This window comes from Delphinus delphis, chromosome 19, assembly GCF_949987515.2.
Source record: "Delphinus delphis chromosome 19, mDelDel1.2, whole genome shotgun sequence".
NCBI classification, from domain to species: Eukaryota; Metazoa; Chordata; class Mammalia; order Artiodactyla; family Delphinidae; genus Delphinus; species Delphinus delphis.
The window spans coordinates 22,466,439-22,489,403 of record NC_082701.1 but is presented as its reverse complement, the minus strand read 5'-3'; the positions used below and the strand labels follow the sequence as shown (position 1 = coordinate 22,489,403).

The 22,965-nt window shown below is 35.0% G+C and overlaps 1 protein-coding gene across 2 annotated transcripts in view; it reads right to left on the bottom strand.

Moving 5' to 3' along the window:
- Positions 1-22,965, bottom strand: part of NPEPPS (aminopeptidase puromycin sensitive) — a 96,235-nt gene that overhangs the window by 13,967 nt on the left and 59,303 nt on the right. For both annotated transcript variants that reach the window (XM_059997559.1, XM_069540081.1), the window contains 12 exons: positions 17,813-17,934; positions 15,109-15,216; positions 13,649-13,849; positions 13,099-13,195; positions 12,953-12,986; positions 11,997-12,111; positions 9,701-9,865; positions 8,785-8,889; positions 8,296-8,356; positions 6,313-6,422; positions 3,895-3,958; positions 1,383-1,522 (listed from right to left, as the gene is read on the bottom strand). In XM_059997559.1, the coding sequence (XP_059853542.1) occupies positions 1,383-1,522; positions 3,895-3,958; positions 6,313-6,422; positions 8,296-8,356; positions 8,785-8,889; positions 9,701-9,865; positions 11,997-12,111; positions 12,953-12,986; positions 13,099-13,195; positions 13,649-13,849; positions 15,109-15,216; positions 17,813-17,934 (1,322 nt within the window). The remainder of the gene's footprint in view (positions 1-1,382; positions 1,523-3,894; positions 3,959-6,312; positions 6,423-8,295; positions 8,357-8,784; positions 8,890-9,700; positions 9,866-11,996; positions 12,112-12,952; positions 12,987-13,098; positions 13,196-13,648; positions 13,850-15,108; positions 15,217-17,812; positions 17,935-22,965) is intronic.

The window sequence follows — 22,965 nt, the reverse complement described above, 5'->3', positions numbered from 1 at the left end:
TTTTAAAGAATTACATGGAGTTAAAAGGCAATTTCATATGATTTTTGGAGTGAGGTAATCATTGACTATCATTATTTTCTATAGGCTATTTACCAACAGTCAAAAATATTTTTGATAATATTTATATGCAAAGTATTTTAATGATAAAATGACAGTATAAGATATAAATATTTTGGGCTTCCCTGGTGGTGCAGTGGTTAAGAATCCGCCTGCCAATGCAGGGGACATGGGTTCGAGCCCTGGTCCGGGAAGATCCCACATGCCTCAGAGCAACTAAGCCTGTGCGCCACAGCTCTGGAGCCTGTGAGCCACAGCTACTGAGCCCGCGTGCCACAACTACTAAAGCCCGTGCGCCTAGAGCCCCTGCTCTGCAACAAGGGAAGCCACCGCAATAAGAAGCCCACACACTGCAACGAAGAGTAGCCCTCACTCGCTGCAACTAAAGAAAGCCCACGCACAGCAACGAAGACCCAACACAGCCAAAAATAAAATAAATTAATTTTTTAAAAAAGATATAAATATTTTACTATTTATATATATTTAAGTCACTTCACATTTCTAATACAGTAATTATTTTATTGATTCCCTTTATCTTTTACTATAGGAATAACACCTTTATTTACCTAATAACAATCATAGTGTTTTTTCTTATAAGAAAAATTTCATATTGCTACATATGTTCCAGAATGTAATTTCAAATGGTAATATAGTATTCCACTGGGTATATTATAAAAATATATTAAAAAAATTAAAACAGAGGGAGAAATAGTTCTGCAAGCACAAAAGCCTGAGACAATGTATAATTCCTATTAGGAACCTATAATTGGGAGAAAAGTCTGTAACAGATACTTTCATTATGAAAGGCAGAGTACAGAATAATGAAAAATAATATTTACTGACTCTTAGTGTTGTGAAATGGCTTTAAAACACCAGCTAAAAGTAATTTCACATTTCAGTGACACAAACTGATTATTATATGTCTGATCTCACTTGATTATAGTTGTACATGCACAATGACAACACATCACTGAAGTTAACATGTCATTACAATGACAGGGCAGTTTGAAGTTGCAAGACTACAAATGTTTTGGTTAATGTGACTTTATACATAGACTACTAGTTTTTTCCTGTTTAATCCTATCCCTTTGTAACTGCTTATTGACCACTCCCTTACCTGACATAAAGGCAAATATCTAGACAATACTATTTGAAAGTTGGCCCTAAATTTCACACAAGAAAGTTCAGAAATGTTTTTTTCTTTTCAAGTCCTAGTCCAAAATGAAACAGTAGAATTTAGAGCCAGCCATAAAATGAATAAAGGAAATGAAAGAAATAAATCAATTTAGGTAAGATAAAAATGGCCATGTCATTTCTGGACTCACCTTCACCCACTGGTCTGGTTTGACATCTTTTAAAACTACATTCATCTCTGGCTTGTCCATGAGAATCTTCATTTTGGCATGGCTGGAATCTTCACTAGTAGAGATTGTGATAGGAACCATCCACTGGGGACAGTCTTCTCCTTAAGCAAGAGAAGAACAAAGAGGAAGCTTGAAAAATAATTTCTCACTGGGAGAAATAGAAGGTAAAGTAGAGAGAGAGGAGTGGTGTCCCATGCATGGGTTTGAATCCAATTGTTAAGCCAATAGCTCATTTTTAATGGTACATGAACTCTTCCAGGTAACCTGAATAATAATAAGGAAGAGAGAATTTACTAATGAAATCACAATAGCCTATGAAAAAGAGAACACTGTGTTTACTTGTAGAATCACAAATACAACAATTTTAATTTAATTGTTGTTTTCCCTTTTCAGAGCAAAAGAAATAATGATTTTACTAGTAAGAGACATTTCGAGTGGGTTAAAGCTCTCACATAGCACTTAAAAACAAATTCTAAGGTGCAGGGCTTCCCTGGTGGCGCAGTGGTTGAGAGTCCGCCTGCCGATGCAGGGGACACAGGTTCATGCCCCGGTCCGGGAAGATCCCTACATGCTGCGGAGCGGCTGGGCCTGTGAGCTGCGTCCGGAGCCTGTGCTCCGCAACAGGAGAGGCCACAGCAGTGAGAGGCTTGCGTACAACAACAACAACAACAACAACAAATTCTAAGGTGCAATTCTTAACAGGTATATACACTGCTGAGAAACTGAAGGGCTGATTCTATTTCTGCGACAGATAGGATACACCTTGGGAGCTGCTGGATTCGAACACTGAGGAGTCACATCTAAAAGCCAAAGCTTTTGTAAGGCAAATACATACACTCTGTTAGGTATTATACAGCAAAACAGATTTTGCATTAAGATGCCAAACAAAAGAGTCATTGCCCAGTACATTAATGAAACTATCTTAATAAATTATATAGCTTTATGCTATCAGGCTAAACCACAAATGAAAATTCCCTCCTGACACTGGGATAATTCAGGTTTTAATAATGCCTAGAGTGGTCACAGAGTATTGGAAAGACCTGCAAAAACTGTCGGTCCTACAATGCAGATTGCAGATATGTGCAGAAAACAGCAACTGTGACACTATTTATTTAGATAATAAACATGTCACCTCACTTGTCAGACATATTTATTAAGAGTAACTCTCAATGCTAAGACTAAGGGTTGAAGGCTGTACCTCTTAAACCTAGTAGAGTGCATCATCATTTGGTGGGTGGAACATGAAAAGGCATTGGTAATTCTGATATACCCTTCCCCATGTTGGGAACTACTATTTTAAAGGAAGTGAGAAAGGTGCAGAAAAACAGTTTACTTCTTGATTTTTCAATTCATCTTTCATTCCCTGGGTAAAAGAGTCTATTGTCGGGCTTCCCTGGTGATGCAGTGGTTAAGAATCCACCTGACAATGCAGGGGACACCCGTTTGAGCCCTGGTTCAGGAAGATCCCACACGCCGTGGAGCAACTAAGCCCGTGCGCCACAACTACTGAGCCTGCACTCTACAGCCCGCAAGCCACAACTACTGAGCCCAAGTGCCACATCTACTGAAGACCACGCGCCTAGAGCCCGTGCTCTGCAACGAGAAGCCACTGCAGTGAGAAGTCCACGCACCGCAACAAAGAGTAGCCCCCGCTTACCACAACTAGAGAAAGCCCATGTGCAGCAACGAAGACCCAACACAGCCGAAAATAATTAAACAACAACAAAAAAGTCTAATGTCATGTAGAAATACTTGAAAAAGCAGAGTTGAATGATAGTTAAGGGTATAAACTTAAGGATTATAAACTTATATAATCCAACTATTTTGTTTGAATTCCTACTCTTTGACTTATTATATAGGTTATCTTGCACAATTTAACTTAGTTAGCTATGCCTCAGCTTCCCTATTTGTAAACAGAAATAATATGACCTACCTAATAGGGTTGCTGAGAGTATAAAATAAGGGTCAGTTATAGTGCTTAGCACAATGACTGGTACATAATAAATCTAAATAATCATTAGGCTTTATTTATTTGCTTAGTTACTTACTACGCCCAAGAATTAAAAAAAAAAAAATTAGCCACAATGTATACACTTGGTACACAAATATACCAAATGTACTTAGCACACAAGTGCATAAGACTTAGTACACAAATGCATACCAAGTCTTCTTTTAGGGATTAAGGTTAGAGACATCCCTTGAGTGTTCCTATACTTCTTCATTCATTACAGCCCCCAATAACACACAGAGACATGGACTTTCAAAAATCTAAGAATATGACAATACTACAAATACCCCATGAATCTCCTGTTTTGACTTCCTAGATTTCGTTTTTATTCTATTACCATTACCTTGTTTCTGTTTAATTCTATTAAAAATATTTTTAAATGGATAATTATTTCTTATTAGTTTGAACACTATGGTATGGTATCCAAACTCACTGATCAGCTCCCACTCATAGCCATTTGCTTACCAACATATGGTCCACTGGCACAGAACTTCCTTTGGGACAACCTCAGTAGTCTGTCATCTTCTATCTAAAGAAGCAAAACAAAATAAAGGCTGTAGTAGCAACAACACTTTTTTTTTTGGAGGGGACGACATCTCTGTGACAAAGCAGACGTGAAACCATATAGCCAAATGGCTCCTGAATATACAAAATGCAATGGTGATAAAGAGCATGATACTACAGAATGGTAGAAAAGTCACTATTTCGCATTAAGGCCTCAAAATAACAATACTCTAAAAATTAAAGGCCAGGTGCTATGAAATATTGCTCATGTGAAAAGATATGTATCCAGATAAGAACTTCAAAGTGTTAAAGTTTTCAAAAAGGATACATAGTTAACCTTTATGGAGGAAGGTTATGTCTTCAGCCTTTTCTACTTCCAAAAAGTGGCAACATTAAATTAGCATGGGGACTCAATATTCAGAATTCAAATTCTGAATTCAGAATCCAAAGTCATTTTTAGAACAACTGACAAACATGAAAGCAGCACACACCTTGTTTCAAAGGATGAGCTTTGCAATGAAACACAAAAAAAAGTCGGGGAGAGGTACTGCAAAAAACTAAAAAGCCAGAAGGAACAAAGGCAAGTACATATTTTTAAAAAACTACTTCAACAATATGCAATCTTTTATTTAGTTATCATTTGTTACTATGCCCTAGACATTTTAAATAATGCAAGATAAAACAATTTTAAGATCACTTAAATCAAACACTAAATTGGGTCAATGACCTTTATAAAGGGATAAACTGCAAGAGACAGAAATGAAAAACTAAAAAATTTGAGTGAGGAAGCAATGGCCACTTTGATGCCATAAAGAAACTACTAATGAACTTAAATACGGATACTACATCACTGATTAATTATGTATCACATAGATTTCCTTGAAAAAGTTATTAGGTGACTTTTAAATTGATTCAGAAATAAAGCAAAAATATTTAAATTTAGGGAATATAAAGTGAGATACAGATCATAATCAAGATACAATGTTGCAGAGTTCTCCTATCTGTAAAAGAACTGAGCCATAGACAGGCTTTTTATTGTAATGTAAAATGGAGGATTAGTTTGGCTGTGCTTGGAGACAAAAAAAAATGCAGAGAAAAAGTAAGATCTTGAAAGTAGCTTGATGGAAAAGTTCGCTGAGTCTCAATAACATTGGGAGGAAGTGGGGTATTAGTGTCCTCTCTTCTGATAAACTAGAAAGAAACAGAATGGTCACAATGACAGCTCACTAAAGTTTTAGATATCCTTTCTCACCAAATATGATTAATTGTGTTCCCTAAACTGCCTTTTCAAATGCTTGCAGCCAATCTAACTGAGAGGTTCTCCAATGTATATACTTTATTGCCACATTGAGCCTTTGTAAAATATTAGCTTCATGGACAATGCAGAACCACAAGGACAAACACATATCTAAAAAAGAGCTATGAATCCTCCTCCCTAAAAAAGAATGGAATTAATTCCCTATGCAGCTTATAAAACCATGGCAAAGAAATTTAAGAGAATGATTTCATAGTTTCATACAATTAAACTAAGTTAAGACAAACTTTCTGGTATGCATTATAGGTTGATGGTAATTCTCAGTACTGTTGGAGGACAACTCATTTTGAACTACACCTGTCTGAATTCAGATAACAGTTCAACTAACATGAATGCAATTCTAATCAAAATCACAATGCCATCCAACATTAAAAACCAATTTTAGGGCTTCCCTGGTGGCGCAGTGGTTGGGAGTCTGCCTGCCGATGCAGGGGACGCAGGTTCATGCCCCGGTCCGGGAGGATCCCACATGCCGCGGAGCGGCTGGGCCCGTGAGCCATGGCCGCTGAGCCTGCGCGTCTGGAGCCTGTGCTCCGCAATGGGAGAGGCTGCAGCGGTGAGAGGCCCGCGTATCGCAAAAAACAAAAAAAAACAAAACAAAAAAAACCCTAATTTTAAAGAATGATATTATAAACGGGTGTTGAATTTTACCAAATCCTTTTTATGCAACAGGTGAGGTCATTATGTGGTTTTTCTAATTTGATTCTGTTAATGTAGTGACTATGAGTCAATACCTTGACTGTTTTTTAATATTAAACCAACCTTGCATTCTCAGAATAAACCTCATTTGGTGATTTTAGAACTATATCAATAAGGTTACAGTGTTTTCCTTGGGGACAGTAAGGGCAGACAATATTTTGTTTTCTACCATAAGCATGTATAATTTTAAAGACATGGGGGTAAACTGTTTGGTATAGACATAATAAATCATTGAGAAAAGAGTATAAGGGCTGGCTTAAATCTTACCTAGAATACTTAAAGGACAGAAAAGCAAATTTGATAACGCTGACTGAATTTCATTTAATACAATATCAAAAAAATTGAAGGACTTTTTATAAGTTTACCTGTTCCGCTTCCACATAAATGAGGGGGAATCCCATTTGTTTGGTCCAGGTATTCATCACAGCGGCTATAGGTTTACCACTGGCATTTTCTAAACTTTCCCAGAGATCCTCTAGAAGATATACAAACAATGAAAATCTAAAATGTTTCCATTTTTATTTTCCTAAACAAACCAGAAATTTTATATAACTCTTGGCACTGCAACACTGACCAATTTTGTGGTTCTTTCAGGTTCAGGAACAGTGGGCCAAATTAACGTTCCCCTTGCCTTCCCATTAAGTGAACTCTATGGTCTTATATTCTAAGATGTTCTTAATTGTTCCAATTTATTAAAAAATTACAAGTTATAAACAAAAGACAAACAGGTGAGTTCAAACAAGAAGAAACAGAAACAAACAAATGGAAACATATTCAAGGTCACTACTAAACAATCATTCACAAACTTAAAACTATTATACCCATTCAATTAACAGAAGTTTAAAAAATACTCAATGCTGATGCTGTTTTTGACCCATATGGTCAAACAACTCTGGTGGTAGAATAAGCAAAACAACAATACAATGTGGTACATACTATAACAGGGGCAAGAACAGAGAAAGAAAAATCCAAAGAATAAAGGCTTCACAAGAGGTAAACTTTTGGTCTGCAGCTTGAAGAGGAGTTGTTCATTAGACAGTGGGAAAAAGAGCATTCCAGGTAGACAGAATAAAGGTACAAAGAGGTAAATAAAAAGGAATTCGCCGGCGTCCAGTGGTTAGGCCTCTGAGCTTTCACTGCCGTGGGCCCGGGTTCGATCCCTGGTCAGGGAACTAAGATCCCATAAGCCATGCAGCACGGCCAAAAAAAAAAAGAGGAAAGTATAAGAAATGACAGAAAATGTCAGTACAGCAATACATTCAATAAGCTGAAGACAGAGGCGCATGTGTGGGAGCAACAGGCCATGAGGCTAAAAAAGTAGGCAGGGGTTGAACTGTTCAAGACTGTATGGCTTACAAAGAAGTATAGACTTTATCGTGAAAGGAATGTGGCATCTCAAGTGTTTTTAATCAGTAGGGTGATGTAATTAGATATTCACTTTAGAAAGATAACCCTAGCTAGCCTCAGAGTGAGAGATGAAACTGAAGAGAGTGGGACAAGGCGAGTAGTAAATTAGTAGTGAATTCCAGGGGAGAGATTAAGAAAGCATAAATTAAGGGCGGGGCGGAGACAGTAGACAGAGAGCACTACAACTGCTACAGGAGGATAAAAATCATGGATGATTAACGGGAATGTATTTGAACTGCCAATTGTCTTTCATAAGTAACAAAAACAAACCAAAAAAAGTTACATGGTACACCCTGTACCAGTTACACTTTGGTAAGCTAAAGTACGGTCCATGAACTAGTAGCACTGGCTTCACCTGGGAGTCTGTTAGAAATGCAGACTCTCAGGCCCCACCCCAGACCTATACTAATGACATTACACAAATCTTGTATTTTAAACTATTTTTGTTCACTAAGGAACTCAGCTTCACAGTCAATCAACTATTACACCTTTATTCTTCCTTTTGACTCTAATATCTAATAGACCATCATAAAATCTTAAGAATTTACTTCATTGAAAATCTGTAGTTCCACAAGTTCACTCCTACAAATGGTTAATTTGCAGCTATTTTAATGGCCAATGGTCAACGAAGGGCAACAAAACCCACAAATCATCAAAAAGAACAAGCTCTGGTAAAGTAAACAGAACTTTTCAGACTCTTTAAAGTGACAAAACATTGAGCTGTGGAAAGCAGACTACTGGAGGATGACCAAAAGGATAATAGGTCCTGATTCATATTGTTGATCCATGATGTAACACATCTTCAAATACGTCGACTCTATTTCCTATCCAGCACATGGAAAATTAAGTATTTAGAAAAAATAAAATGTCACACTCTAGATAGTATGCCAACACTTTCTCTCCATTTCTATCTCAATGGATTATTGAGATAGAAAGATTACCTGTGGCAGCATTCTTTTGTTGAAACTTGGTTAAATACATGTTCATTCCTTTCTTAAAGTCCTGAGAAAACACAATTTTTAAAATCCAGGAGAGTCAGAACTTAGAATTATAGTATATTTTGAGTATATAGTACTCAAAAACTAATTTACTCAAATTACTTGACTGTTAGATTTACTAAAACACATGTATCCCCCTAATGTCTACTACTTTCTGTTTAAAAATGCATACTCTTTGCCTTCTACTTTTGCTTTTAAGTTTTATACCAGACTTCCACCAACCCCCAAAACATATCTGCAACATCATTCATCTCAGAGACCAAAATAATCAGCATAAAAAGAAATAAAGACAAGCCAGAGTACTATCCTTATAAATTCTAGAAAAATCACTTAGGAACTTAACCTAAATAAAATCAAACTTTTTTTTTTTTCATGCAAAACTCTATGGCTTCAGCATAAAAGAATGGAAGATTTTTTAAATTGCTTTTTTACCTTATCCCCAATGTAGTCATGTAGCATTCGGATGACAGATGCACCTTTGCTATATGATATAGCGTCAAATATCTCATCAACTTCAGAAGGATGGCCCACACTGACCTAGCAGACAGTGTGATTCAAGGTTATGACAGGAAGCAGACAGCCTGTAATACTGAATTACATAAAAAGCTTTCTAGGAAAACCCTTCTAAATCATAAGATACTTTTTCCCTTTAGGTGACTCATAACGTGTAATTGTTTAAAAGGGCTTAATAACTAATACTAATAAAATAGAATATATAACACAATCCCCATCATCTCTTAGGACCTGGGTTCCAACCTTGGCACTGCTTTGCTGGGAGGCAAGTCACTATTGATCTCTTTGTGGGTAGGGAAGTGAGGGTAAGGAAGGGAGAGATGAAAAACATTTGACGTCTTGCACTAATTGTAATGGCTTACAGTTACACAGGACCCTGGTTAAATATGTCCAGGTAGACTCTAAGTCTAGCTCTTTAGAGGCAAAATTTATACAGATAAACTAGCTAAAATAAGGACAGGCTAACTCAAAAGAATTAAAATATTTATATAAAAACAGACAATGACAACAATAAAAAGTATGTTCAGAATTTTCTCTGAAACAACAGAATCATACTACCCAACAGCTATGGTTCCCCCACACTATTCAATAAAAATCTATTTAGTGAATGCTTATGGGTACAGAGCACTTGCTTCTACACAGATCATAGATGTTTAAAAAGAAACATAATTAGAACTTAGTATTGCTAGAATTTCAAGAAAGGAAACATAAACTACAAAAGTAAATGACATCACCCATGCAATTTTCTTTTCAGAGTCCTAAGTATCTCTATAAACAAATTATATATTTTATTGAAAATGAGAGCAAAGGCCAATGAGTGAAAATTATGTCTCACTTCAATAGGATGGCTGTTATCTAAGGCATCAAGCTCCTGGGCACGTGTGTAATCAGCAGAAACAAACTGAGTCCAGATATCATACTCTGGGAAGCAGTGGTCTACACACAGATATTCAATCCATGATGCAAAGCCTTCATTTAACCAAAGATGAGTCCACCATTCCTAAAAACAAAAGATGGAAATATATTAAGAAAACAAGATGCTTGTCACTCCACTAATTTAAAAAACTCATATGTCCCTTCCACTATACTCTAAAGCTCTTAATGAACTGAAATTCATTTCAAAACATTTAGTGAATAACTCACATCCCTGAACAAAAGAAATGCCAAGAAAGGCCAACCTGGTGACACTAGCATTATCACCACTGCTAAGTAAATTTCTGGTACTGAAGGTAGAAAAGGAGGAAGAAGGAGGATGAAAAACACCCTAAATACGGAAAAGGGGAAGAGAGCGCATAAATATAGGCAAGAGCCTACACTGTCATATAAAATTTAGTTTAATAAACAGTTCTCTTAAAAACAACAGAAAGCTTATCAGGACCAAACAAGGAAAACTGGAAACTATTTCCACAATGACAGGGAAAAATCACTGTTGATTGAAAAGTTAAACTTTCTAGATAAACAGAAAAGCAGTACTGCTTATATAAGAATTATGTGAAATTAACAGAAATGTCATGGCAGTAAGTAGTTCAGTAACGAATTAGTGTTTAAACATTTATGAAATATAAAATTCTCATCTGTTAATAAGAATTAACAGTGGAGTGGATAAAGAATATAATGGGTCACAGACAAAATCAACTTTTTGAAAAAGAAATCAACTTTTTAGAAAGAGATTTCAATCTAATTTTCATTAAAGTTGATTAAATCTCTTATGAAAAGAAAGCAATACTATATGAATTTAGGACAAAGGACTAATGCAATGGTGAAAAACAAAAGGGCATTTTAAAATTCTGAAAAGATCAAATATTTTCAATATCAACTGATAAATGGCTATCTGTCTATATGCTTTGTGCACTTATTTAACTAAAAGCCTCCACTGAGATAAGCTGGTACAAACCTAGTAATTTTCCAACTATCTCTAAGCCTTTGAATTTTGGTTAATGAAACAAGTGACATCTAATAACTAGAAGTTGCTCCAATCCAGTAAAAAGTTGTTTAAAAGCAAAATGAGAATGCACACATTTCCCCTACTAAAATTTATTACTGCAAGTTTAAAAATAAAATCATAAAAAATAAAGTCTGCTCAACACTGAGCAAAAAAAATTGTTTGGCAGCAACAAACTTGCTGCATTAGGAGAAAAGAATGTTTCTGACATACTGAATACAGGTACTAGTATACTTACTTCCACATAAAATTATATTTCAAAAAAATTTTTTTTACCCCTAAGCAAAATTTTAAACATCCAAAGCAAAAAGGAAAGGATTTACTTTCAAGGGCTGACTTTCTTTAGAAACTCTTTCAAATATGTAAGAGTTGCTAAATGTTTTCCTTTCTTGCTTATTTTTGTGACATGTGGACTCAACTAATATCCAAATTGGGCTCTGCTCTTTAGCAGCCTAAAATGCCATCAGGGAATCTGGCTGGCTCCAGAATCTCCAGTTCTTTCTTTGCAGAGGCACTTCTAGTTCACTTATTAAACGCTGGGCTCCCAAGCTCTAACATAGTTGGCTGCTATAGATAGTACTTATTCAGAGTAAGAGGGAAAGGTCAAGACTAGAGGACAGAGATCATTCACTGCAAACATTATAATAAACAAGAACTTCAATAGGACAGTTGGAAATTTTAATATACTTCACAGTTATTGTTTCTTTGCTTTCATTTCTGTCAAATTTCAACTTAAAATTTCAGGCAATGAAGAAAATGACCCTTAAAAACATTTCAACCTAATCAAGGATAGTTTGTCATTTATCAGGTTACTTTACAGCTAGTGAGCTACATAATATATATGACACAAGAAACTACAATTAGTCTGAATCTCACTGCATGGAATCTCTCTACCTAAATGGAATCTCTTCCTTTCACCCAAATTAGTATCATGACTCCCCCCGCTTGCAGGCAGTATTTAGAACAGTTTAGGAAGTATTTTCTGTTGAATAAAGATTATCTACATGCTTTTGATCAACAAGAATATTCTGATAAACACTTCAAAGTGGACCTTTTAAAATAAAGTTTTTCAATCAAAAAACTACTTTTTTGGTACAACATTCCAGCCAAACCTGAAATACTATGTAGACAAAAAAAGGTGCAGCAGGAAAAAAATAAATATATTTGAGCACTTAAAAATATTAAATACCATAGTAACAAGATTTCCAAACCATTGATGGGCGAGTTCATGTCCCACAACCAGGGCAACCCACTGGCGTGATGAAGAACAGGAGTTTTTTGGATCAATAAGCAATGCAGTCTCCCTGTGTTTAAAAAAAAATTTTTTTTTTAAGTATTACAACCAAAGCAGGCATGCAGAAGTGGGGGAGGGAGATTCAAACAGTAAATAAGATGGTCAAGTTAGGCTTTAAAGATGTCAAGAAAACATTTCCTCAGAGTACACAGGATAGAAAAAGTTCGGGGAAGATTAAAGACACCACTCCAATAGAATTCATAACAGAAGATCAAAGATGTGACACAAGTTTAATTATCAGTTTGTTTATAGGACAGCTGCCTGAAATTTCAGAAAAACTTTGTCTAAAGGATTAGGGATTATTGTGCTAGACAGAGAGAGAAGACAGTCCTTCCATTAAAAGAAGGGGAGCAGAAAGTGGGGGGAAGATACATTCCACAGTCCTAAAGAGAACACTGAGCAGGCTGTCCAAAACTTAGCTCACTGAAGAAGGCAACTGAAAGTGGAAGACAAAAGCTTGTTTACAGACACTGCTTTTAAAATTATACAACCTACATGTTTGTATTGTGGTGACAGACATGCAAAAATTTGGCCAGAAGATATTAAATCAGGGAAAGTTCTTCAAGCTGGATATATAACTATGTAACTACTAGAAGGAAGAGAAGGCACTGAAATGAGAAACTCAGCCAAAAATACATCTACAAATGCTACTAATGCCAGATGCTCACTTTAAAATCTTATACTCCAGAGGGTGTTCATCTGCATTCTTGAAATGTTCAAGGAAGTGGGGGGAGGTAGGAAAATTTATGACAGATCATAAAGCAGAAGCTACTGAACTGTACTTAGGAGTGAAGCTCTCATGAAATCAGTGATTTAAAAAGATAAGGCAGGGTAATACATCATTAACATACCTATAAGTAACAAGGCCCCAGTTCTCCATGGCACCTTCATAAAACAAATATAAACATTTATTGATATTTATATATACTTCTTCTTGAAAAATCGTAAAATTCAAAAAAGTTATTACAATTCATCAATAAAATGAAATTTACTTTACCAGCTGCAAAGTCTGCAATAGCAATGAGATCAATTTTAGGTAGAGGATAAGGAACATTGAAGTAGTCCTTATAAAAAGGCAGAGTTTTAGCAGCAACCTATAAAAGTATAGACAAAAGAACCATTTGATAAATCTTACTGTCATTCATATAGAAATCCACAAAGGAATCCTGTTGCAAGCCAAATATCTCAAGTTACTAGAAACCAACCCTGGGGAGCCCCACCTCCAAAGAGTGTTTTAGCCCTAAGCTTTGTATGTCAGCCAAACTTTAATCCACTTATAATTCAGAATGAAAAGTATAATTACGTATTTTCCCACCCACTCTCTGGGTAAATAAATTCTACTCTAATATTTTCTTAATCATTATCTTGTAAAATGTTAATAAAACACCAAAGTTGCTAGTTCCCAGATTCTATTAAAAGTAAAACCAAAGTAGTACATGAAATTTCAGATTAAATTATAAATAATTGTACTAATAATTGATCAGAAATGTAAATTCCCCAACCTGGAGTTATGGACTGTTGGAACAATCCTCTTCAAGTACATTTACCTCTAACGCAAATTTTCCTTGCTCTGCTTTGCCAACAGGGGTGTAAACACGGACACACACACCATCTTTTGACCTTGTTTCTACAAAGTCATATTCACCCACAACAAATGCCACCAGATATGTAGACATGACAGGTGTGCGAGCAAACTTCACTTCCACTACATTTTCATCATCAGGATATGGTTTCCGATCAATTACATTCTTTAAAAAAAAAAAAGGAAAATTTAACAGATTTACATTAAATACCTTAGAGCAAACACTAGCCAAAAACTCTAGGCTTTGGGGCCTTTTCTTCCCCCTTTCCAGCACTGCTTACTTCTCTATCCTAATTCATCCAGTGCTATTATGCTGTCAAGATCTTTCCTATTAAGAAGGAAAGTCACCTGATAAAGCATTCACACTAAGAAACTGGAGCCTAAAGTGTTAAAACTTCCAAGGATTTGTAAGAAAAAAGAAGCAACTTTTCTTGAATACCTACTAATATGCCAGATACTGGGATGTTTTAAGACCTCAATACTTTTCAAGTGAATGAAGGATAGGAGACAACAAATATTAATGAAAATAAAATGTAATTGTGTAATCAGACATTTCAAAGGGTACAGATTTCTAGATTTAGAGCATTCTCTGTACAAAGGTTGGCTCTAAACAAATTAGTCACAAAATCTCCACTTTACCTTTGGAGTCCCCTAATTTCCCTTTGGTGTTCTCCCTCTTTTTCCTATTCAGGATCTCAGTTTCCTCAAGGTCTCTCTATTCTTTCTTCCAAGTAAGACTTATTCAAGAATTGATCCGATAAATTCATTCATACTAAATTGTAAATGAACATTTCAGTGTAATATATTAGCTTCCTCTCTGAGAATATTTGAGAAGAGAATCTATGGAATTCTCTCCACCAATAAAGGAGGCAAAAGCCAGTTATTTTCAGGTGCAGCAGGCATTTCCAAGTTCCCTAGACTCCTATTATTATAAGCTACAAGCTACTCTATGTCTTAAGTAAGGCAGTCTCAGACAATACACTTCAAGTAGTGAATGCTTACTCTATTATGAATGAGGATCAACGACATCAGTGAAGGGAGCATATTCCAAGAATACAATCAGCCAAAAACCTAAATACACTTCATTATGTGGCTATATCTTTTGGCATTTAATAAGAATATCAGATTTTTTTTCTTTCAGGTAATATTTATTAAACTCATTTCTTATTTAGATTTCCAAATTGAAGGAATTAGATGATCTTGTTAATACAGTTTATAAAGAATTTCTTCCAGGAGGGGGGAAACTCCCCAAATAAGGCAATAAAGAAAAAGAAGGCTTTTCAGAAATTAAGAAAACTAACATTTGTGTTCCAATTATGTGTCAAGCACTGTGCTGGGTGGTTTCATGCTATCCCATCTAATCAGCAAACTAAATCTGCTAAACGCTTATTCAAAATATGAACATACTCACAAACACAAACGTACCATGTTTGATAAAGCTACTCTGTCTTTAGGAACAACCAATGAGATATCAAAAGTTGCTTTGATGGCAGGCTCATCCCAGCAAGGAAAAGCTCTCCGGGCATCAGTAGCCTTAAGAAAAGAATATGAAATATAAAATATCACAGAATTAACCTACCAGACTATTTCATGAAATAACAGACATTTCTTTCTTTCTATCATTTGTTCATTCACTTTTTCAAATATTTATTTTCTACTCAGTGCCAGGCAACAAGTTAGGCACTGACTACAAAGAAAACACAAGGTTTACTATCATTGCCACATCAGCAATTATCCAGGAACTAGGTCTGCTATAGAGCTTAACAATTTATAGTATTAGAATAACTGACAATTATACTTTTGTTTTTATTAAAACATTTCAATATTTCAAATTAAAGGCAAATGGCTTTATCTATAATGTCAACACAACACAGAGCACAGGAAGGTTAACAGTATACTACTGTAAGGATTCCACGATGGGAAAATATGACTGGTTGCCTCTCTGGCTTTGATTTCAAAATAAAAATAAAAATATCTCCAGAATTTTTGATGTGCTTTGTTCTTTATCTGGAATGGTAGCAACAGGAATAAAGACAGATGCTGTATCAGTTCCAAACAGGTCATTTGTTTAATGGCACTTCCATATACAACACATAACACTGTCACCATTTGACCTACCTTTTGAAAGAGATCTCATTCTTTCTTTAAAAATAAAAAAGAGCAAACTTGTTAAAGCAAAATAAGATTAGTGGTGCAGTAGAATACCAGTTATAAAAGAAAAAATCTTTAATAAAATAGAAATAGAACCATCGACAAGATTCTGTATCTTAAAAAGAAGTAACGAAATATGCAGAGGAAGCACATACTTCTGAAAAAGGATTTCTCCAAGGAAAAACATTAGATGGCTGATTGTACTCTCAAAGAAACTAAATAAATTATGAATTCTACTAAAGAATAAATAAGACTAAAGATGTTTAAAAAAAGAATAAATAAGACATTTGGAACAGGAAGTAGAGTGTAAAGAAAGAAATGCACAGAAAAATTCAAATCAGGAGCAACAGCAGTAAATAAATGTATTTATATTAGAGGAAATCAAATGAATGACATAGATAGTAAGATTTAAGTTTCCAAAATATCCAAAGGACAAAGTGATAAAAGCAATCTAAGGTACATTTGGGGGATAGACACTAGAGCTAAAGTTATTATTAAATGATGTTCCTGAAGAAGAGATCAGAACAGAAACCATGATGAAGACGCAATAGAAGAAAATACTGCTACACTGAAGAAAGCTCTGAATATGAACATCAATAGGGTTCACCAATTATTAAAAGTTAATGAAAAGTGAACACCTGGTGAAATTTTTTAATTTTTACGTACAAAGAAATAATTTAACAAGCAATCAGGAAGAAAATAAAACAAAATTTTAAAATGTGTTACCCTACAAAGGGAGAAGAAACATTCTAGTCTGACTCCTCCCCCTCAACAAAATGAGACGTGAAAGACTTTAGAACAATATTTATGCACCTTTGAAAGAGAAAAATTGTAAGCCAGTTGTACCACTCTTATCACTGAAGAAGTTGGGCTTATTACTCACTGTAGCAAGGGAAAACTCACATCAAAAGAAACCATGGGGTATCTCAGTAAGAGTCTAAGAAAGAAACAATTATGTGATTTTGGATTTGGCTGAATGATTTGGAGGAGGATTTAAGAAGAAAGGATTCATTCTAAGTTGGGTGCTGTCAGAAAGTGGAGGCAATTTTATGAGTGGGTATCTCAATAACTGTTATTTACCTATGGAGAGGGCAGACTACATCAAGCCTAAAACTGCAAATGGTAAAGAAGCAGCAGTCACTCATTTTAACCAAGAGAGAGAGTTGTCTTTTGTGATTAACAAAGTGAACTTGTTTTTGTCTATGCTTGGGTGAAATTATGAAGTGCCCTTGTTTTGTCTCACTTTATCATGGTCTCGGAGTGACCTTGTCTGAGGTTGGCATTCTATGATACTGTTTATGTCCAACAGGAAAACAACTTGGACTAGCTTTCAGTGCTAGGACAACTTCTGGATGTCAGGGGCTGCATTTTTCTTTTCCCCCCAACAAATCTCTTACATGCTCAGTAAAACTGGTCATGTATAAAGGCAAATGAAAGATTTTCAGATATGCAAAGGCTCAGGAAGTATACCACCCACATACCCTCTCTTAAAAAAAAATCATTTGGAGACACACTCCAGCCAACCATTCCAGGATGAAGAAGTGCTCAAAAGGGCTAGAGATAAGCATTGGAATCACACTCACACTCATACACACACACATACAGGTAACAAAATTATATTTAAATTGATAGGTCTATATCTATATATATCCATATATAACTATATATACAGACATACAGGTAACAAAATTTCAATACCTGGATTCCTTTTATACTTTGTACCTCTTTTTGTACCTGTGGCTTTTCCTACTAAATTAATAATGGTACTGTTATAAATAAAATCATTCCCCAGCCCACATCCCTAATTCTCTCTCTTGTATAAGAGAGATAACTGGCTGAGTATAAAATAAAAATTCCAAAATCAATAATACAATTATGGCAAAAGGCACCTAAGCCTCAAATAATCACGCAAATAATAGAATTAGACCTTTGTCAGAATGTCTAATTTAAGGTCATAATATATTAAAGAATACCATACCTCAAACTGTGTGACAGCAGCATAGCGCACCTCTCCAGAAGGGGTAGTATATTTACTTCTATAGAAACCTTTCATTTTATCATTCAGCTCTCCAACAAAATCTATCTTTAAAGTTCCTGTACCTGTGATTGAAGATAAATGAAAACATTTTCATGGAGATATTAAGTACAAGTTATCAAAAGTATGTCCCTAAAACACTAATTCAGCTGGCTATTGACAATGTTCAAATCATTCCTTCCTTTCTCAAATACTCCTCCTGGCAATGGAGAGAATACAGTATTTACTAAAGTAAATGGCAGACTAATCTCATGTTTAGGGTGACTGCTTAGAAAGTTCTTTAATTTTACTAACTTAGTCTCAAATTACCAATACATGAAGATAAAAGCAGGAAAAGAAATGAACATTTATTATTAAATGTATGACAAGCTATTGTGCATTGGTGCTTTAAAAATATTTAGTTGGGTAGGTATTGCCTCCATTTTTTCAGATGAAGAAACTGAGCCTGAAAAGTTAAATAACTTGTCCAAGGTCACACCATTAGTAAGTAGCAAGAATAAGATTAAAAAGTTAGGTCTGTTTAATCCAAAGTTCATGCTCTCTGCCAATTATACCATGTAAATTGGTCCTTTTAGATGACTTCATGCCAATTATTCTATTATTAAGACAAGACACAGATGTTCAATCCAAATGGAACACTGATTCCATACATTTGTAAGGAACTATAGAGAAGACCAATGATTTGATCAGCAACAGGGCATAAAACAAACTTTTACAGTTACCTCAGTCATTTGAAATCTAATAATATTAAAGAAATAAATTTTAATCAATAATTATTAAATGCAAATAAAAATGAAACCTGAATACATATACCATTGTTATATAAGAGCAAAATCAATTTAGACAAAATGGGAGTTTCTGTTTTGTTTTTTACCGAAGTGTATTTGATTTACAATGTTGTGGCAACCTCTGCTGTACAGCAAAGTGACTCAGTTATACACAGAGATGTTCTTTTTTTTATATAAAATGTGAGTTTTGGACTTCCCTGGTGGTGCAGTGGTTAAGAATCTGCCTGCCAATGCAGGGGACACGGGTTTGAGCCCTGGTCCAGGAAGATCCCACATGCCACGGAGCAACTAAGCCTATGTGCCACAACTACTGAGCCTGCAAGCTACAACTACTGAGCCCATGCGCCTAAGAGCCCATGCTCTGCAACAAGAGAAGCCACCGCAATGAGAAGCCCATGCACCGTAACGAAAAGTAGCCCCCGCTCACCACAACTAGAGAAAGCCCGCACACAGCAATGAAGACCCAACACAGCCAAAAATAAAATAAATTAATTTAAAAAAAGAGAGAGAGAGAAGAAAATGTGAGTTTTTATGAGTATATATACAGCTGACCCTTGAATAATGCAGAGGTTAATCCACCTATAACTTATACAGGGCCCTCCATATCCACAGTTCCTCCACATCTCCTAATTCAACCATCCTTGGACTATGTGGTACAGTATTTACTACTGAAAAATATCTGAGTATAAGCGGACCCATGCAGTTCAAACCTGTGTTGTTCAAGCATCAACTATGCTCTCTTTCACTAACAGAAAAAAATTATCACCATTATCTAGTAGTCGTCTACTAAATTCAGATGCATGACAAAACAATAATCCCATTCTACATTTTACAAATCCAGTCACAAAAAAAAAACCCCAAAATGTTGACTTTGTAATAGATCCCTTTAAAGTGCCTATTTATAAAAGAATCTAGAGCATGGGAATCTAACAAGTCAGATACAGTATGACTATAAAGTAATTAGCCACTTATATTAAAACTTTTATATCCTAATGTTTCAAACTGTCATTTTGGAATGCTGTAGAGCAATGACACTGACATTGTTCAAAATGTTCTTACTCTCTCTCTGACATATCCTTTTGGATGTTCTCAAAGTCATGTCTTCACCTTCCAAAACTGAACTTGCTTTTTGGAAAGGTCCAAGTCATGAAGAGTTCAAGTCTACAGAATATGTGAATGACAAATTGCAACCTATTTCTAGACAAAACACTAATTGTGTCTATGAAATAATTAAACTGATTTTCTTATGTGCCTCAAACTGGCTCTGAAAATAATTTCAAGTGAAAATTTCAGAACTTTGCAGCAAAGTCACCACTAAAGAAAGTGCCACATTCTTAAATTAATCGTGCTGGGAACATAAAACAAAACAACTCAGTTGAAGGTCCAATGAATAGACATTTGTGATAGTTTTTTTTTAAAACCAGACATTCTGTCTGAAGGGGTCAATAAATGCTTTTTTCTTTACATTTATTTATTTTATTTATTATTTATTTTGGCTGTGCCAGGTCTTAGTTGCGGCATGCAAACTCTCAGTTGCAGCATGCTTGTGGGATCTAGTTCCCCGGCCAGGAATCAAACCCAGACCCCCTGCATTGGGAGCACAGAGTCTTACCCACTGGACCACCAAGGAAGTCCCAATACTTTTTACTTTTAAAGAGAATGATAGATTACTGGGACAGGAAATAAGAATACAGTAAAAGAATCTGAAAGAATTCTAAATGATTGATACTGAAGAGTTTAGCTATAAATAATAAAAAATTTCTCTCTATTTTCATTAGGAATTCACTGATTTTTTTTTAAATTTTTATTTATTTTCTTTATTTTTTTGGCTACATCAGGTCTTCGCTGTGGCGCTCGGGCTTCTCTCCAGTTGCTGCATGTGGGCTTCTCTCTAGTTGTGGTGCGCAGGCTCCAGAGCATGTGGGCTCTGTAGTTTGTGGCATACAGGCTCTCTCATTGAGATGCGCGGGCTCAGTAGTTGTGATGAGCGGGCCTAGTTGCCCCACGGCATGTGGGATCTTAGTTCCCTGACCAGGGATCGAACCTGCGAACCCTGCATTGGAAGGCAGATTCTTTACCACTGGACCACCGGGGAAGTCCCTCACTGATTTTTTTTTTTTAAAAAGCAGATGTGTTCACATTAATAAAGTTTACAAGGAATATCTATTAGATTACAAAAACCCCTTTAAAGATAACTATTTGATGGAACTTTATGTTACAATTCCATAAATGGAATTGGCCAGTCTGTTTTCCCTAAGTCAGCTGTTAAGATGTCTTTTATATAACTCATATTCCACAGTAAATCTACTTCTGACTTTTCTTATTTGGAATAAAAGTGGATTTAAAACTCAAAACTAAATAAGAAAGGCTGCTTACACTTTTAATTGGTTTTAAATCTCCAAGGTCATCATACTATATAGCAAGATACTGACAGTGACCACTTCCAAAAAGTGGCATACTAAACAAAATATAAATTATTGGGAATTCAAACAAAACACAAGTTTAAGTTTTTTTAATATATTAATATTTTAGTGTCACATTATACAATACTAATTACAAAGTATCTGCTATTGATATAGTAGAATTTTAGGGCAAGAACAGGAGGGAAAAGGACTTCACAATAAATTTCATTTATGAAATTTATACCATATTGACAAACCAATTGCCAGAAAGTCTGATTTTATACCTATTTTCACACATAATTGACACTGCTTCCTCAAATTAGATACCTTATTTGAATATCCAATGTATGCAATATTTATCTGCTTGGGGTACTAAGCCTCTTAAAATATACAATAAGCTCATTTATTAATTAAACAACTGAAAAATTGGGACCTCCTCCAAAAACCTTATTTGTTTATTAAAGCTTAGGAGAGTATAATAATTGTTGTAAAACCTGAGGTAATAAAATTACTAAAAATTAAATTATTAAAAATTTAATAAGCCTACCAAACACTATGAAATTTGAGACAGATTACTTTATATAAAGAGAAAATAAAGGTCTCTGCCTTTCTGTCACCATTTCTTATGATCCTGTTTTCCACTCTTCAAAATGTTAACATCTTCTAGTGTTTCTCCAAATGAACGTCACTCTACAGGATCCTTAACCACCGATTCTGAGGCTGTTAGGCCTTACAATGATCATGGTAAGTTAACCATTATTCTAGAATGGTGCTAATTTCAGAAAAGAAGATATTTTACTTAGCTATATAATATTCGGCATGACTGTTAAGTTTGAAGAGGCTAAACACAAAGGTTACTAATATCCTCCTGATATATGTTCAATATTTACTCCATTACCAGAAGAGAGACCACTTAAAATTTGAAAAAATAAGGACTTTATTCTTAAAGCAAAGAATGACTGGGTAACTTTGACCCAGAGAATCTTGGGAAAATGTGAAAGGCAGTGATTTTTGAACAGATATTTATAGATATTCAATAATTTAATATAGTCACATCTGCAAATAATTTTTTAATTCTAATATTCATATCAATTACTTATGTGTATTGTTATATTAGCTAAAAATCTCCAAAACTCTGTCAAATGATAGTATACTAATGGTCATAACCTTCACTGACTTGTTCCTGCTTTTATTAGAATTGACTTAATTTACCATGTCTACTGTAAACAGTCCTTATCAAGAATGATGCAGCTCTTATATACTGATAATAAATGAACTCATATATATAAGGGGAAAAGAAGGGTACAGAATATGTATGACATGCTAACTTCTGTGTTCTTAAGTGGTACATACATAAATGCTTATAAAAGCACGGAACAGTTTTGAAAGGATACATAGGAAACTGATCACTTCTGAGAAGTAGAGCTGAGAGAGGAAGACAGGACAGAATGACAAATTATCACTATATGTCATTTGAATTTCAAAGCATGCCCATGTATTATATTTTTTAATATTTAATTTAAAAAATAAAAAGAGCATAATGTGGTGGTTAGAAGTGCAAAGTTTTTAGTTAAACTGCTGGTGTTCAAATTCAGACTCCGCCTGAGTTTATTTAACTTAAATAACTTGCCCAAGGTCAATAGCTAGTAAGTCATTTTTATTTCATTAATTTCTGCTCTTAAATCTTTATCTCTTCTACTTTCTTCAAGCTATCTATTCTTTTTGTCTAATTTTGATGTTGATGCTTACTTAGCTAATTAATTTTCAGTCTTCCTTCTTAGCTAAATATACTCTCTGAGAATGTTTTACCTGCATCCCACATGCTTTGTAAGTAGTAATTTCATTATTCAGTTCTAAATATTTTCTAATTTCCCTAACAAATATTCTTTGACTCATTAATTTTCAG